The following is a 13763-nucleotide window of genomic DNA, read 5'->3' as shown; positions in this document are numbered from 1 at the left end:
CAAACGTATCAATAAATTATAGAGCATGGCTGGCGTTTGCGGATGGTATCAGGGGTGGATCATCGTCTGCCCAGATCTTGTGTCGTGCTAGGGAGGAATGCTAAAAATGGTACAGTACTTAAAATTAAATATGCAGCAGAAGAAGATATTCTAGTTTAATTGCAAAGCTGTAGCAAACATTTACAACTAGCAGTGTTCACGCTAATTCATACATCGTACTCTTCCACCTCCAAGAATGCCAAAGAAAAGGATGCATTGTTAGCTTTGATTTAATGCAGCTTCTGTCAGGGGTAAACTTCAAACCTGCAGTGGGGTTATTTACAAAGGTAATTATAGCTCTCATTCAACATAGATTTAAATCCACACAGGACAAAGTTTAACACAAGAAAAAGGAATGCATTGTTTATTCCTAGAGTATGATGCTGCAAAAACAGTGTCACTGTCCTCTACCTAAAGACTGCTCAATGAAGGTCCCATCAAAGTCAACAGTTTATTGATAAGTTCATCACTCTAACACCATAGGGTCTCTTCGCGTATACAAAATAAAGAGACATGTACTGACAACTCATTTTATACGTTCATAGCTGGCACTATTGGGTTACAGAATGCATCGAGTCTAATACGTTCCTCTATAAACATGACGTCAGAGGTGGTTTTACTATCTAAATATTACATATATTTAACTATCTATATAGTTCAGTGGCTGAAATGAGTCAGCCAATCTTACCAGTTCAATAAGTTATTTATTTTCAGTGATGCTTTTTCTGGTAGGCACTCTATTTAACCACAGATTCCTCAATGTTCGACTATTCATGAGGCACTAGACAGGACCAAGAAACTTATCTTGGCAGTGCTCCTGCATGCCGCTAAGTGATGCCTCAAGGCTCCGGCTAGCTCAGTACTGCCGGGCAGGGATGAAGTAGAGTCGCCTAGAAGCACCACACTTGTGTGCTCATCTAAATGTGTTGATTTCCCTTAACATGCGCTCCATCACTTCACCCCAACAATTGTAGGTGACAGTGTGCTGATCTCTAACTTGGGATCTTTTTAGATGTTAAAAGGAGGCCACTCTGTAGAATGGGGAGGTGTAAGGGCAGAGAGGAATGTGTGGTTGGATAGAGTATTCACCAGTTGAGAGTATTACTGATGGTAAGTAACTTGTTCTTCTGATGGATATTTCCAACCACAGATTCCTCAACTTAGAAACAACATCAAACAGCATCTCTCCGGGTAGATGGTTTGTGAAGTAAATTCAGATCAAAAGGTCCTGCAAGATGGTTAGGGCGTGGCTGGCAAGATGGCCAACCGGGTGTGCCAAATTGGTGCTCCCAGCTGACCTGCATTATCCTGAGGCATTCTCTTGCCTATCGGTGCCAGAGACCCCCAAAATGCCTCTAAATTAGTGACAGATCCTATTGGGAAGGTGGCGAGGCCACTTCAAATGTTATTCATGGAGGGGAAGTTGAATGAAGCACTGCTGCGGCAGGGCCGGACTTGGTACCCAAAGCAGCACTGGCAATTTTGTAGGACCAGTCCCCCGCAAACTTGTAATACTAGAGCCATTTCTTTCACAGGAAAGAAGATCCTGAAGATTAATGATTTCCCCTATTTGAGAGTTACCTTTCACTCCAGCAGTCAATGGGACCCCTGTTTTTCAAACAAATCCGTTCGATGTACCCACTATATCAGGTCCTTTTTGATTTGGCAAGGAAAATTTGGAGGAAGATATTATTATCAATTCTTGACAGTTATAAATAAATATCTGCCGTCCTGACCTATGGAGCTGCTGTTTAGGGTTATTGCAACTACTACAAGCGACAGCAAGAGAGGAATCGTTTCTGCAAATGCTTTCTAGGTCTATCTCAATCAAGCTCCCAATCAACTTCATCCATGAGGACTTACATAGACGGCCAAATCAAACTGGCCAGCTGCTGCTTTGGATTTCCTTATGTGGAAATCAGCATTGGAGCTTCAACCTCGCGGTCACTGCTGATTGTTTAGCATGTGACCATGGGTGTAAAATTCCTTGGCTGGAGTATGTTGAGAACTTAACTAAAGCCATTTGCTGACCAGACTGTTATCAGTCCTCTCAACTAATTATCAAGGTGGATGCCTAAGGGGCGGAAACCTATGTATGATGTTCTCCAATGCTGACAGGGAGGGTAAGGAGATGGAGAAAACTACCATGCAAGATCATGCCATCATCCAAACATTTGTGGGCATGGAACCTTACTAGACTCTGGGTTAAAATGTTTGCGAAAGTTTGCTTCTGACCAGATATCACCTGGGTACGATTAGGAGCTTTACTTCCCACTAGGTCAATTTGATTGAGCATCTACTTTAATTTGCCTGAGTGACAAAATCTCCCCTAAGACATTATTTCATATTGGTTTTTCTTGTAAATATTATGAATCTATTAAACAGCAATATCTTCTTTCTATTCTTAAAGCATGTGGGGTTTTAAGTATAAACCTGTGCTCTCAAATCGACTTTCCCTCCTTATGGAGCAGATTATTTCATCTGTTCAATCTGGATTTGTCCCCCACCTTTCCACATCCCTGAATCAACGCACCGTTTTTCAGTCTTTAATAGAATTCCCCCTGACATCCCTGAGGATTCTACAGCACTGCAGCAGAATACGATGTAAACCGATGGGAGGCCCTTTGGTTGAACATTTCTCTACCCAAATGCACTCACCGGAATCACTCAAATGGCTAGTGTTGGAAAAAGTGTCATTAGCCCAGAGAGGAGGGGACCTGTGCCCTATTTTGAACATTAGGGAATGCTTTGAGTCATAATTGCATTTATTGAATGTATTACTCATGTAGAGTAAATTTCCTTTTGAATAGAACCAGAAAGTGTGTGCGATTAATTATTTGTCCCCTTGTGTTTAATTTATAGTAGTAAGGAACTGCCACAACCATACCTTAAACGTACTGCATCCCTGAGGCCGTAGCTTTACTTGATACCAAAAAGGCCTTCGATTCACTGCAATGGCCTTTTTTGTATTCTACGATATGTACGCAATGTACTGTTCCCAGGATGCTTGTTTCCGGTCCAGGTAGGACCTGGCTTGGCAGTTCGGGCTGGACTAATCCCATGAGTAACAGAGTCAATACTGATTTGTTTATGGCTAGGTCCAAACTGGTGTGGCGTAGTGAGCAAAAAAACTATGGATTTAACCCAGATCTCTTGACTGGGGTGATTGATTTATTCAGCATTCCGTCCATCATTTGATATGTACACTGGGCATGCCATGTAATTTTATCTCTTTGATCAAGTTACTATACTCCCAGCCGATGACCCAGGTTAGAGCCAACAGCTCCCTAACAGCTCCTTTTGCAGAAACGAGAGGTACTAGACCGAGCTCTCCACTGCGCCCCCCTCTTTTCATCATTGCAATGGACCCCTTGACCAGACATCTTTAGGAAAAACGCATGCACTGTGGGCTGCAATTTAAATCTGGCATTTTCTTCTCTTCTTATATGCCGATGACATTCAGCTATTTGTACGCCATCTATCTGATAAGCACCTGTCTATTCTCTGCAAAATTATCCGCTTTAATATTAATTGGTCCAAATCGGACTTGTTTCCTCTCACTGACTCCACTACTCCATTGAACATTGAGTTCCCCTTGACCTGGTGTCCAGGACCCATACAATATTTGGGAGTCATGCTTCACCCGGACAATCATATCAACGATAAATGAACCTCTCAAATACTCTACTGGCAATGCTAAAATAAAGATGGACATTCTTCCCAACTTTTTGTATTTATTTCTTAATATACCCATCCCGCTTACCAACTTGTTCTTTGCCACGCTGCAAAGTCTTCTGAAACTCATCTGGGCTGGTCGACTCCCTCATATTAGTTAGGCAACATTAGTTGTGCTCCAAGCATGGGGGGGTTGGCATTCCCCACATGCAATTGTACTGATAGGCGGCACAATGCCAATACATCCACCACTGGTTTCATCCTGATGCCTGTATACCGTACACGAAGCCTGACATCAACCTGGCTGCCCCAAACCCTCTGGCCTCCCTCCTCCCCTCGGATTTCCCACTGGACCCCATGGACATTCAACCATTCTTCACTACCAGCTGGGTATGGAAGAAGCTCTTAAGACTTCTAGGAGGTACCCTACTCTATTTGCCATTGTTACAATTAGAGTCCAACCCCTGGCTGCCAATTTCTGGTGAATTACTAATACAATACACTCTCACCCAACATGCGCTTCACACCTTTGGCAACCTGTTAACTGCAGGTCACATGATAAACATAACTGTTGAGGCATGGCAACTCAGATGGACCGTTTAATTATGAGGCGCATCCAGATTGCACTTCGAACCATAATACCGACCTATCCTCAAGCCCACACGGACTTCTCCCCTTTGACCTCTTTGATTGCCGACGATGGCGGGCAACGATTGATTTCCCAAACTTTATCACACCTGTGCTGCCCTCCTTGCCTCATGTGATGAGGGGCTCTGCCGCTCCGGGGAGGCTGATTTGGGGCACTCACTCACTGACAAAGTGTGGTTGGCTTGCTGGGCACAAACGCATCTTGACTCACTCAATCAGCATCACAAACTTCTGTATTACAAATTTCTGTGCAGAGTGTACGACACACCCAGCTTCACGGCACGCCTCAACCCCCCCAAAATCCTCTGCCTGTCCTAGGTGCCACAGCCTGGGAGCTGACTGTGAGAAGTTGGCCTGATATGCAGTGCTCACTATTCTAGTGATCACTATGTATCAGTCCAAACGACCCTTATTGATGATTGGTTGTAAGTCAACCTTATAGACCAGCTATCCTAGTAGCATGGACAATAGCAGTCTTTAGGCTAAACTCTAGAGGGCGTGTTAAGCCAGCTGTTATACCATCACATATACCCCTTGAACACCAAGTGAAAGGACACCACACAAGTTGTTATGAAAATAAAAGGATATTTATTTAGAACACAACAGCCCTGGACTCTTTATGAGGACAGGGCGCTAAGCACAATACAAAGCTCTTAAAGAATACTGAAAGTCGCACAATTTACACAAATGCCCGAGGGGCACAAAAAAACATATACTACAAAAGTGGAATGCGAAATTACTAGCAGGTAAGTACTACTCTCAGAGACTTTGGAATCGCTAGGCCTACAATGCTGAACCCTTGGATTAGAAGCAGGAGGTCTAGGAACGCCGTGTGCAGAGTGGGAACTTCCACGCGTAATGCGGGACAAAGTCTATGGATACTAGTAAATGCAAAAGTTAGTGTTCTCGGGCGAACCCGACTAGGTAGGTCAAAAACGAAAGTGGATCTAGACACTTAGAGAGTTGGTCTCCGCTGGAGCACCGGGGTACTCGGTTTACCTAGCCCAGGGGCTGCGGCTGCATAGGGTTCAAGTGTCGTCGGGAATCCTCGTTGACGAACCAGGAGCCTGAAGTGGAAGTTGCTGGCAGGCGACCAGTGAAGATGTTCCGGGCTGATCCAAGGACTGGATCAGCTGAAGAAGAGTACCTGTAAGCAGAGGGGACCAAGTTCTGAATCACTAGCCAGTGATTAGGTGGGCACCAGGATGGCACCGGACGAGGTCACTCAGCCAGGCGAAGAGGTGACACTGGATTCTGCTGCTGCACGGACCAGGGGCGCTGATGTCGACCAGGTTGGAGGTCTGCGAGCTGTCCCACGTTGGATGTCTGCTGCTGGCGATGCTGGATCCGGTGAAGGAGGCAACAAGCTTTGGCTACGGCAAGCCCACGTGGCGACACAAAATGACGTCTTGAGTGGACCAGGAGGGTCTGAGGAAGGTCCCCTTCAGGAGGAGACTAGGGCCAGTCTAGAGGAGTTAGACCAGCGGTGAAAACAACGTAGGTCGTCGTCTGGAGGGTCACTAGCCAACGGGCAAGTGACCGGACAGCGTAGCAGCAACCCAGGAGCAAAAGGGCCCCACGCAGATCTGGTGGATGCTGGGGGGCTGGACTTCGGTGCTCGTGCTGCTTGGGGTTGGGGCTTCTCTTACCCCAGTGCACCCACTCAAGGGTCCCTCGGTGGTCGTGCTGGTTCAGTGTCGTGCTGGTTCTGATGATCACCGGGTCCTCTGGTCTTGTCGCACCTACGGTTCTCAGCTGTGCTGTAGAGGCAGGTTGAGGTCAGAGAGGGCAGGGAGTCCGGGTCTCGTCAAGCTGGGCAGTCTGGTTCCGGAGGAAGGACGTTTCAGCAAACCGCAAGATACTTAGGTGGTGACTGCTGCTGCAGGGTGACTACTCTTTAGTCACAAGGGAGAAATCTTGAGAAGAAGTCGAGAGTTCCTTTCGTAGAAAGTAGTTTCAGGATTCAAAGATGATCTAATTTGGAAGGGTCCCCGCTCCCACCTTTATTTTAAAGAAAGGGGCTGGTACGGGACGAGGTCCTGCCCATGGGTGGGACCAGGAAGGGGGGTGGTTACACCCCTCTCCCATGCCGGACTTTCCCCAGCTCAGGGGCTGGTGTGCCCCTGGAACTGGTTCAAGCCGGCCTATGCATAGTGAGCACCGGGGTGCCACTTGCAGTCACCTTCCTATTCAGCCCTGCCTACCCAGGATACACAAAACCCTGTCTGGGATGGTGCTAGCACCGCCCCTGACAGGAAACCCTTTGTCCAAGTTCTCCTCGCTGGAAGGACTCCCAGCAGCAGGAGGTCAGACTTGTGTCTATGGTGGCAGCATCCATTTTGTGATGCTGAGGCTCGAGTTAACTTTAACCGGGGTTCACAGTTACATACATGTCGTGTCCCTCTAGAAGGGTGGAATGCTAACCCCGTCGCCAGAATTGGCGCGGGGTTAGTATTCCAATCCGTATGACACCTTACTCGACATGTTTTGATAAAGCGATACCAAAGTTGGCAAATAACCGCGAGGATTATAAGGCACTTTAGAGTATATGGTACGCGTTATCATAGAACAGCTATTAGGACTTGGTTCCGCAAGCTGCAGACGGGCTCAGCTCATGCCAGAGCACCATCTCACATAATTCCAAGCACTCTGCCTTCAGGATTGTTAAGGCCTGCCATAGGAGTGACTGATAGGAATACATGTGTCCATTTTAGGGTTAGATATAGGTATACTATATCTAAAGCAAAGGGTGATTACACCACTTTGCCCCAGCTGTCGTGCAGCCAGTTGTGTCAGATTTAGATGGCCAGCCAGGGGTGGCATAATACATGCTGCAGCCCTTGGTAGGCCCTGGGTACACCTATGCCCTGAGTTACAGGGTCTGATAAGGTGGCCCAGTACCAATTGGTAAATGCACCTAAGGTACATGTGTCAATTTAGTGAGAGAACAGCTAGGCTGTGGGTCTGATTAGCAGGCCCACAGCTAGGGAAGTCGTAAACCAGTGAAGCAAAAAGCAAAAATCTGGGGTGATCATAGGATTGCAGACCCTACTCTCCTACACTGACTTCGACCATATTTCCTGGAAATCCACCCACATTGCCTCGTATTGTCAGGCCATATATGACAGATGTTGTCCTCACCCCTGATCCTTTGGTAGCATTGCTGGGTGAGGCATTTCACTGCCATTGCACTACTGTTGGCTAAACGTGAAATAGCTCTACATTGGGGCAATAGACACTCTACCATCACCAAGGCTTAGCTCGACACCCTGGTCTTTTGTGACACCATCAGTGAATTGTATGCCACAATCCACCCCATATGCCCCCCGCCCCCACCCCCCGAAGCTATCTTTTGGCTGCAGGACATCCTAGTCAATCCCTAGGGTCTCCTCCCTCCCATTTCACTCTGCCTATTACTTTTCCCAAATGAAGACCCCTTTGCACTGCAATTGATACGCTAACCCTCATTTTCCTGCCGTTCTGTTGTACCTCTAACTGAGATATGCCCTGCTTGGTTTTATGATATGATTCGCTGTACTAAATCAAACCAGTATTGTATTGTTTATATATGCACCATTTTTCTATTACCTACTCTACACAAGGTCACTGATGGTATGTTTCCCATTCAAAAATCAATAAATAAAGCATAAAAAACTCCAGTTGTCCTGCTTGCCTACACGAGGCATAATCCATTTGATGATTTGATGCAAGGGATGGAATTAGACTTTGGTGAACGCTAAATGTTTTAAATCTCCCTCACAGATCATTCTGTGCATGACAATAATGGTATGCTGGAGAAGTGTGGCTCAGGGGTTAGAGGCGGCAGACCCGGAAGCTGAGATCGACCCTGGACCAGGGTTCAATTCCCCGCCTCGGCGGGTTTTGGGCTAAAAATTCCACGGTCTCGATAATTCTCGCTCCGGTGCCTTCTCGACTCACGGGTTCACGCTCTGCGACTCTGGGCAATAGCTTGCTTAATCTCCACAACGGCCCCTCGTGGCGGGATGCCTGGCTTTCACCTTGTGGATACCCTGCCGGGGCCTCTCACAGGGGAATACCAGGACGGGCTCCCTAAGCAAGCGCCAGGATGCCCTTTGGGTGACAGGTTGCGCTATATAAGTATACCTACATTTACATTTACATTTACATTATGCTGCTATTTAAAATTAAATAACCATGTTCAATTCCAATTTGCAAGTGTATTTCATAAATGGCTATACATCATGCATTAAAAAGCCATCTAAAGACCAAGAAAAATCTGCAAATGCTACATATTTCCCGGAAGAAAACCTATTTTCCTACAGTTAAACTTGCTACAAAAAGACCTACACAAGTACCTTATAATTTCTTCTCTATTTCCATGTCGATCCCGCTCTGAATTAATCTTGTCCCTTAGGCGATTAATTTCCGTGTCAAGGCTCTTTGCAGTTCGGTTGACGTCTAGCCGTTCGGGGTAGATTTGCATAGCTTGTGCAATCTTTTCCTAAAAACAAAAAACAAAGACAAAATGACTTACTTTCGGTAATGCCTTATCTGATAGAGAGACAATGTAGCCACAGCTTCTTACCTTAGAAGTATCCCCAGGCGTCACACTGGATCCAGATTTTTTTTTTTTGCTGTACCCCCCATTGTGTCGGTAGGTGGTGTCATTCGGCTCCGCGCAGCGGCATCGCCGGAAGTGACATGCACTGTGCCTATATAGTCGCCACCCCAGTGTACGGATGTACATTTTTAGTAGCTTTCCACGCCAGGGGCACAGCGCCACGAAGAACACTGACCACTTGTGTGGAAAACTAGGGCCCTAAAAGGGGAAAGATCTGTCCCTAGAAATTCGGTCGCAGAGAGGGGGTGAGATGGGTAGGTCGGTAAGGAATATGCAGCTACCACCAGGAGTTACCAAATATTACTTACCTTAGAATATATACTCAAGCAATATCTACCAGGAGGTAGGTCTTTCATACCAAAAAGTACTGCAGGACGAAATGGGCAAAGGGCCTGTCCCAATGAACCGGATTGTCCAGGCAATAGTGCTTGGTGAATGTGAGCAGAGACCCACGTTGCTGCCTGGCAGATATCCAGGAGCGTGCATTTTAACACAATGGTCTCATACTTTGCTCTTTCGGAATGAGCACGCAAACCTTCTGGGGATTGCTTCTTGGCCAATGGTAGCGGCTTTAAATGCAGAGCACGATACGTCTGGAGATGGTCCATTTGTACATGGCCTTCCATTTCTTGGCCCCAGGAAGAGTTGGTCATCCACTCAGAATGGTTTTGTGCGATCAAGGTAGAATGACCATGGTCTTTTCGGGTCCAGTGTTGCAGGGATTCTGCCCTAAAACAGAACTATGGGTATGATTATGGGACCTTAGAGCATAGGGACTGAGTCATCCTACCACCTTAGTACCCATCAGCCCAGGACAAACTAGCTATATTGTCTCACTTGCTCTCCTACTCACAGAGATACAAGTGATTAGACAGAACACTCCCAGATCTCTCAGGAATCTTAGTAACAAGACACACCTGTTCGCTTGCACTCTTCTACAATAAAATCTGAAGAAATGAAACTGTATAAAAGATATATTTTAATTATCGTGCTTTAACATACAGTAAAAGTGCCACAACAAGCAGAAAAATGCATAGTACGAATACAGTCAGCATAGCAGCTAGTCCATATATCGTGAAGGGAGATGTTATCATGAAAAGACAATAGAGAAAACACAATAAAACCTAACCTCCTTCCCCTTGCTAATAGGCAGTGTTAGTATATATTAGAAGATCTCTGGGCTTTGTCAGCAGATCCCATACCTTAGCCTACAGAGAGCAGATCTACATCATAGATGCTGTCTCACCTTTCTCCCTGGAAAGGCTCTCTCCAAGTGTGTGCTCCCTATGCATTTATCCCAATAAGCCCAAAGTACGATTTCCAAACAACAGCTGCATTGGTATGTTTTGTCTGGTTGCTAGGTCCTCACCATAACAGAATAACTAGGGGCATTGTTTATCGACCTTGCTTACAATGTTCAGACTAAATCCAAGGAACTGGGAGAGAATGCACAAAGCAGACGATTCTTATGTGAAAAGTACAGACAAAGTCTTTGCAAAAATGCACAAGTTACTTACCTTCGGTAACAATATATTTGTAAGAAACATTAGTTAGTGATAGATTCCTTACCTTAGAATTACCCCCAGGCCTCAGACTGGATCCGGAAAGTTTATTCGTCAGCAGTACCTCTACGCGTCAGAAGGTGGCATCGGTCGGCTCCAGGATGGCGCGACTTTATCCTGGCGTCGAGGTCGCCAGGATAAAGTCGCGGCAGCTACTTAGACGCCGCCCTCGCGCACTGATGTCAGTTCTTTACACGACTTTCCGTACCAGAAACGCAGAGCCATGCAAGACACTGACCATTGGTGCACAAAACTAGGGTCCTGAAAGGATGTCCTTGACCCTAGAAATCAGTTCGCAGAACGGGGAGGATGGGTGGGGCGGTAAGGAATCTATAACTAACTAATGTTTCTTACAGATATATCATTACCGAAGGTAAGTAACTTGTGCATCTGAAAGAAACACGTTCGTTATAGGTTCCTTACCTTAGAATATATATCCCAGCAATACCAACCCCTGTGGTGAGTCTGCGAATCAAAATCACAACAGAAAATCCTGGAAAACAGAACGGCCAAAGAAGCAGTCTCTCCGGACTTGGCTGTCCAGACCGTAGTGTTTGGTAAATGTGTGAAGCGATGCCCGGCTGCCTAACAGAGGTCATTCAGAGGCACTCCTCTTCCCAAGGCAGTAGTGGCTGCTGTCGCCCTGGTGGATTGAGCACGTAGCCCAACTGGTGTAACAAGCCTTAATACACAGCGCAACCCATCAAGAAATGGTGCATTTGTGTACCGCCCGGCCCTTATTTACACCCACGTAGCCACCAAAAAGTTGCTCGTCCACCCGGAACTGTTTTGTGCGATCCAGATAGAAGGAGAGCGCACGCTTGGGTTAAACGGTGGAGCCTCTCTTCTTCCTTTGAAGGATGTGGAGGCGGAAAGAAGGTGGGCAAAGAATTGGTCTGCCCGATGCGGAAGGCAGTGACCACCTTAGGAAGAAAGGATGGACGGGTCCTAAGAACCACCTTGTCCGGATGAACAGACAGGAAAGGGGGTTTGGAAAAAAGAGCCTTGAGCTCACTCACTCTTCTAGCAGAAGTGATGGCTACCAGGAAAGCTGTTTTGAGAGTCAGAAGACTTAAAGAACAATTTTGCAGTGGCTCAGAGGGAGCACACATGAGATATGTTAGCACACGGTTCAAGTCCCACTGAGGCATAACAAAGGGGATTCGAGGAAAAAGATGCGTTAAGCCTTTTAGGAAACGGTTAACAACTAGGGACTAGAAAAGAGTAGGCTGATCTGGCAACCGAAGGAAAGCAGAGATGGCTGAAAGATAGCTCTTGATAGTGCCCAGAGCAGAGCCCTGCTGGGCTAAAGAGAAGAAACAAGAGTACTTCAGTAAGAGGGGCATAAAGGGGATCCACAGCCTTTGCTGTGCACCATGCCACATTTTTGTTCCACCTACAGGCGTATACCGTGTTAGTGGAGGGACGCCTGGCTGACAAGATTACGTTAAAGACTTCGGGAGGTAGGTTGAAAGACGTCAACTGCCGCCGCTCAATCTCCAAAAGCAGTACAAAAGGGGGTGGTGATGGACGGAGCATCTGAATCAATCAAACACTCACACCCAGTCAAAAGATCTGGGTTTAATCCATCACCGTTCTTTAGCCCACTCTGCCACCCCAGTTCAATCTCCAAGCAAGGAAGTGGAGACTGAACAGGATTGGGTGGAGGACTGTCCCTGCTGCCGAGACAGAAGATCCTCCCGAAGGGGCAGTCTGATCGGAGGATCGATAGTCATGTTGAGCAGCTCGGAATACCAGACTTTTCGTGCCCAATCCGGAGCCACAAGAATCACTTGCGCCCGGTCGCCCCTGATCTTCAGCACTCTGGGCAGAAGTGGTATAGGCGGAAAGGCGTACAAAAAATGGCAACTCCACTTGCGATGAAAAGCGTCACTGAGCGAGTGCCGCCTTGGAAATTCCAACACACAGAATTGCTGACATTGCGCGTTCTCTTCAGTGGCGAATAGGTATAACCAATGCTCTCCCCACTGTTGAAAGAGACCTTGCACCACATACTAGTGAAGACGCCATTCGTGATCCATCATGCACCTGCGGCTGAGTTTGTCCGCCCTGGCTTTCAGAGAACCGGCCAAGTGTTGAACCACCAGGGAAATGCCCTGATGTTTCAGCCATGTCCAGAGGCAAGGGCCTCCTGACATAGGGTCCACGACTCCACCCAGCCCTGTTTGTTGCAATACCACATGGCAGTGGTGTTGTCCGTGAAGACCTGCACTACTCTTCCCTAGACAGAGGGAAGGAATGCCTTTAGTGCAAGACGAATCAACCCGGAGCTCCAGAAGATTGATGTGAAGCCCAGACTCCACCAGAGACCAGAGGCCTCGGATCACCGCATCTCCCATGTGGCCACCCCATCCCAGAATAGATGCATCCGTCACCACAGTATGGTCTGGTTGGGGAAGGGACAGGGAATTGCCATTGATCCAATCCTGGTTCGGAAGCCACCACTGCAGTTGTTGTGCAGTGCCCTCCGAAATCTGGACGCAATAGGACACATTCCCCTGGAACTTCAGGCCAGACTCCAACAGAGACCAGAGGCCTCGGATCACCGCATCTCCCATGTGGCCACCCCATCCCAGAATGGATGCATCCGTCACCACAGTATGGTCTGGTTGGGGAAGGGACAGGGAATTGCCATTGATCCAATCCTGGTTCGGAAGCCACCACTGCAGTTGTTGAGCAATGCCCTCCGAAATCTGGACGCAATAGGACACATTCCCCTGGAACTTCAGGTCTCACTGCAGAGCCCGCATATGACACCTGGCATGATCGACCAGCAGGATGCAGGAGGCCATGAGGCCCAGCATCCTTAAGGTCATTCAGACCGAAACCTGGGATAGAGACTGAAAGATTGGTATCATAGCCCGAATAGCCTGGACTCGCTTTTCGGAAGGATGGACCCGAAACTGAATCGAGTACCGAACCACTCCGATAACGAGGAGCTTCTGAGAGGGAATCGGGTGCGACTTCGGCACATTGATGGAGAACCACAGCAAACTCTAAAAAAAGAGAGAGGGATCCAACACACCAAAGGGACAGGACACCACAAAGACGAAGACAGCAAATGCAGGTGGTCGGCTGTAGTCTGGAGATGGGAGACGACTGCGTGGGGTGAGCCCGCCTTCAACAGCCAGTCGTCGAGACAGGGGAAGACTGAAATCCCTGATCTGCGCAGATGAGCTGTGACCACCGCTATCACTTTTGTGAACACGCGCTGG

The 13763-nt window shown here is 47.4% G+C and overlaps 1 protein-coding gene across 2 annotated transcripts in view; it reads right to left on the bottom strand.

Annotated features, from left to right (window-relative positions):
* The window catches only part of SMC6 (structural maintenance of chromosomes 6), a 602788-nt gene that overhangs the window by 141311 nt on the left and 447714 nt on the right, over nucleotides 1-13763 (bottom strand). For both annotated transcript variants that reach the window (XM_086926302.1, XM_086926303.1), the window contains exon 22: nucleotides 8700-8845. In XM_086926302.1, coding sequence (XP_086782428.1) covers nucleotides 8700-8845 — 146 coding nt within the window. The remainder of the gene's footprint in view (nucleotides 1-8699; nucleotides 8846-13763) is intronic.

This window comes from Lissotriton vulgaris, chromosome 6, assembly GCF_964263255.1.
Source record: "Lissotriton vulgaris chromosome 6, aLisVul1.2, whole genome shotgun sequence".
NCBI lineage: Eukaryota > Metazoa > Chordata > Amphibia > Caudata > Salamandridae > Lissotriton > Lissotriton vulgaris.
Note: the sequence above shows the minus strand (reverse complement) of the source record. Positions and strands in the feature narration are given on the sequence as shown.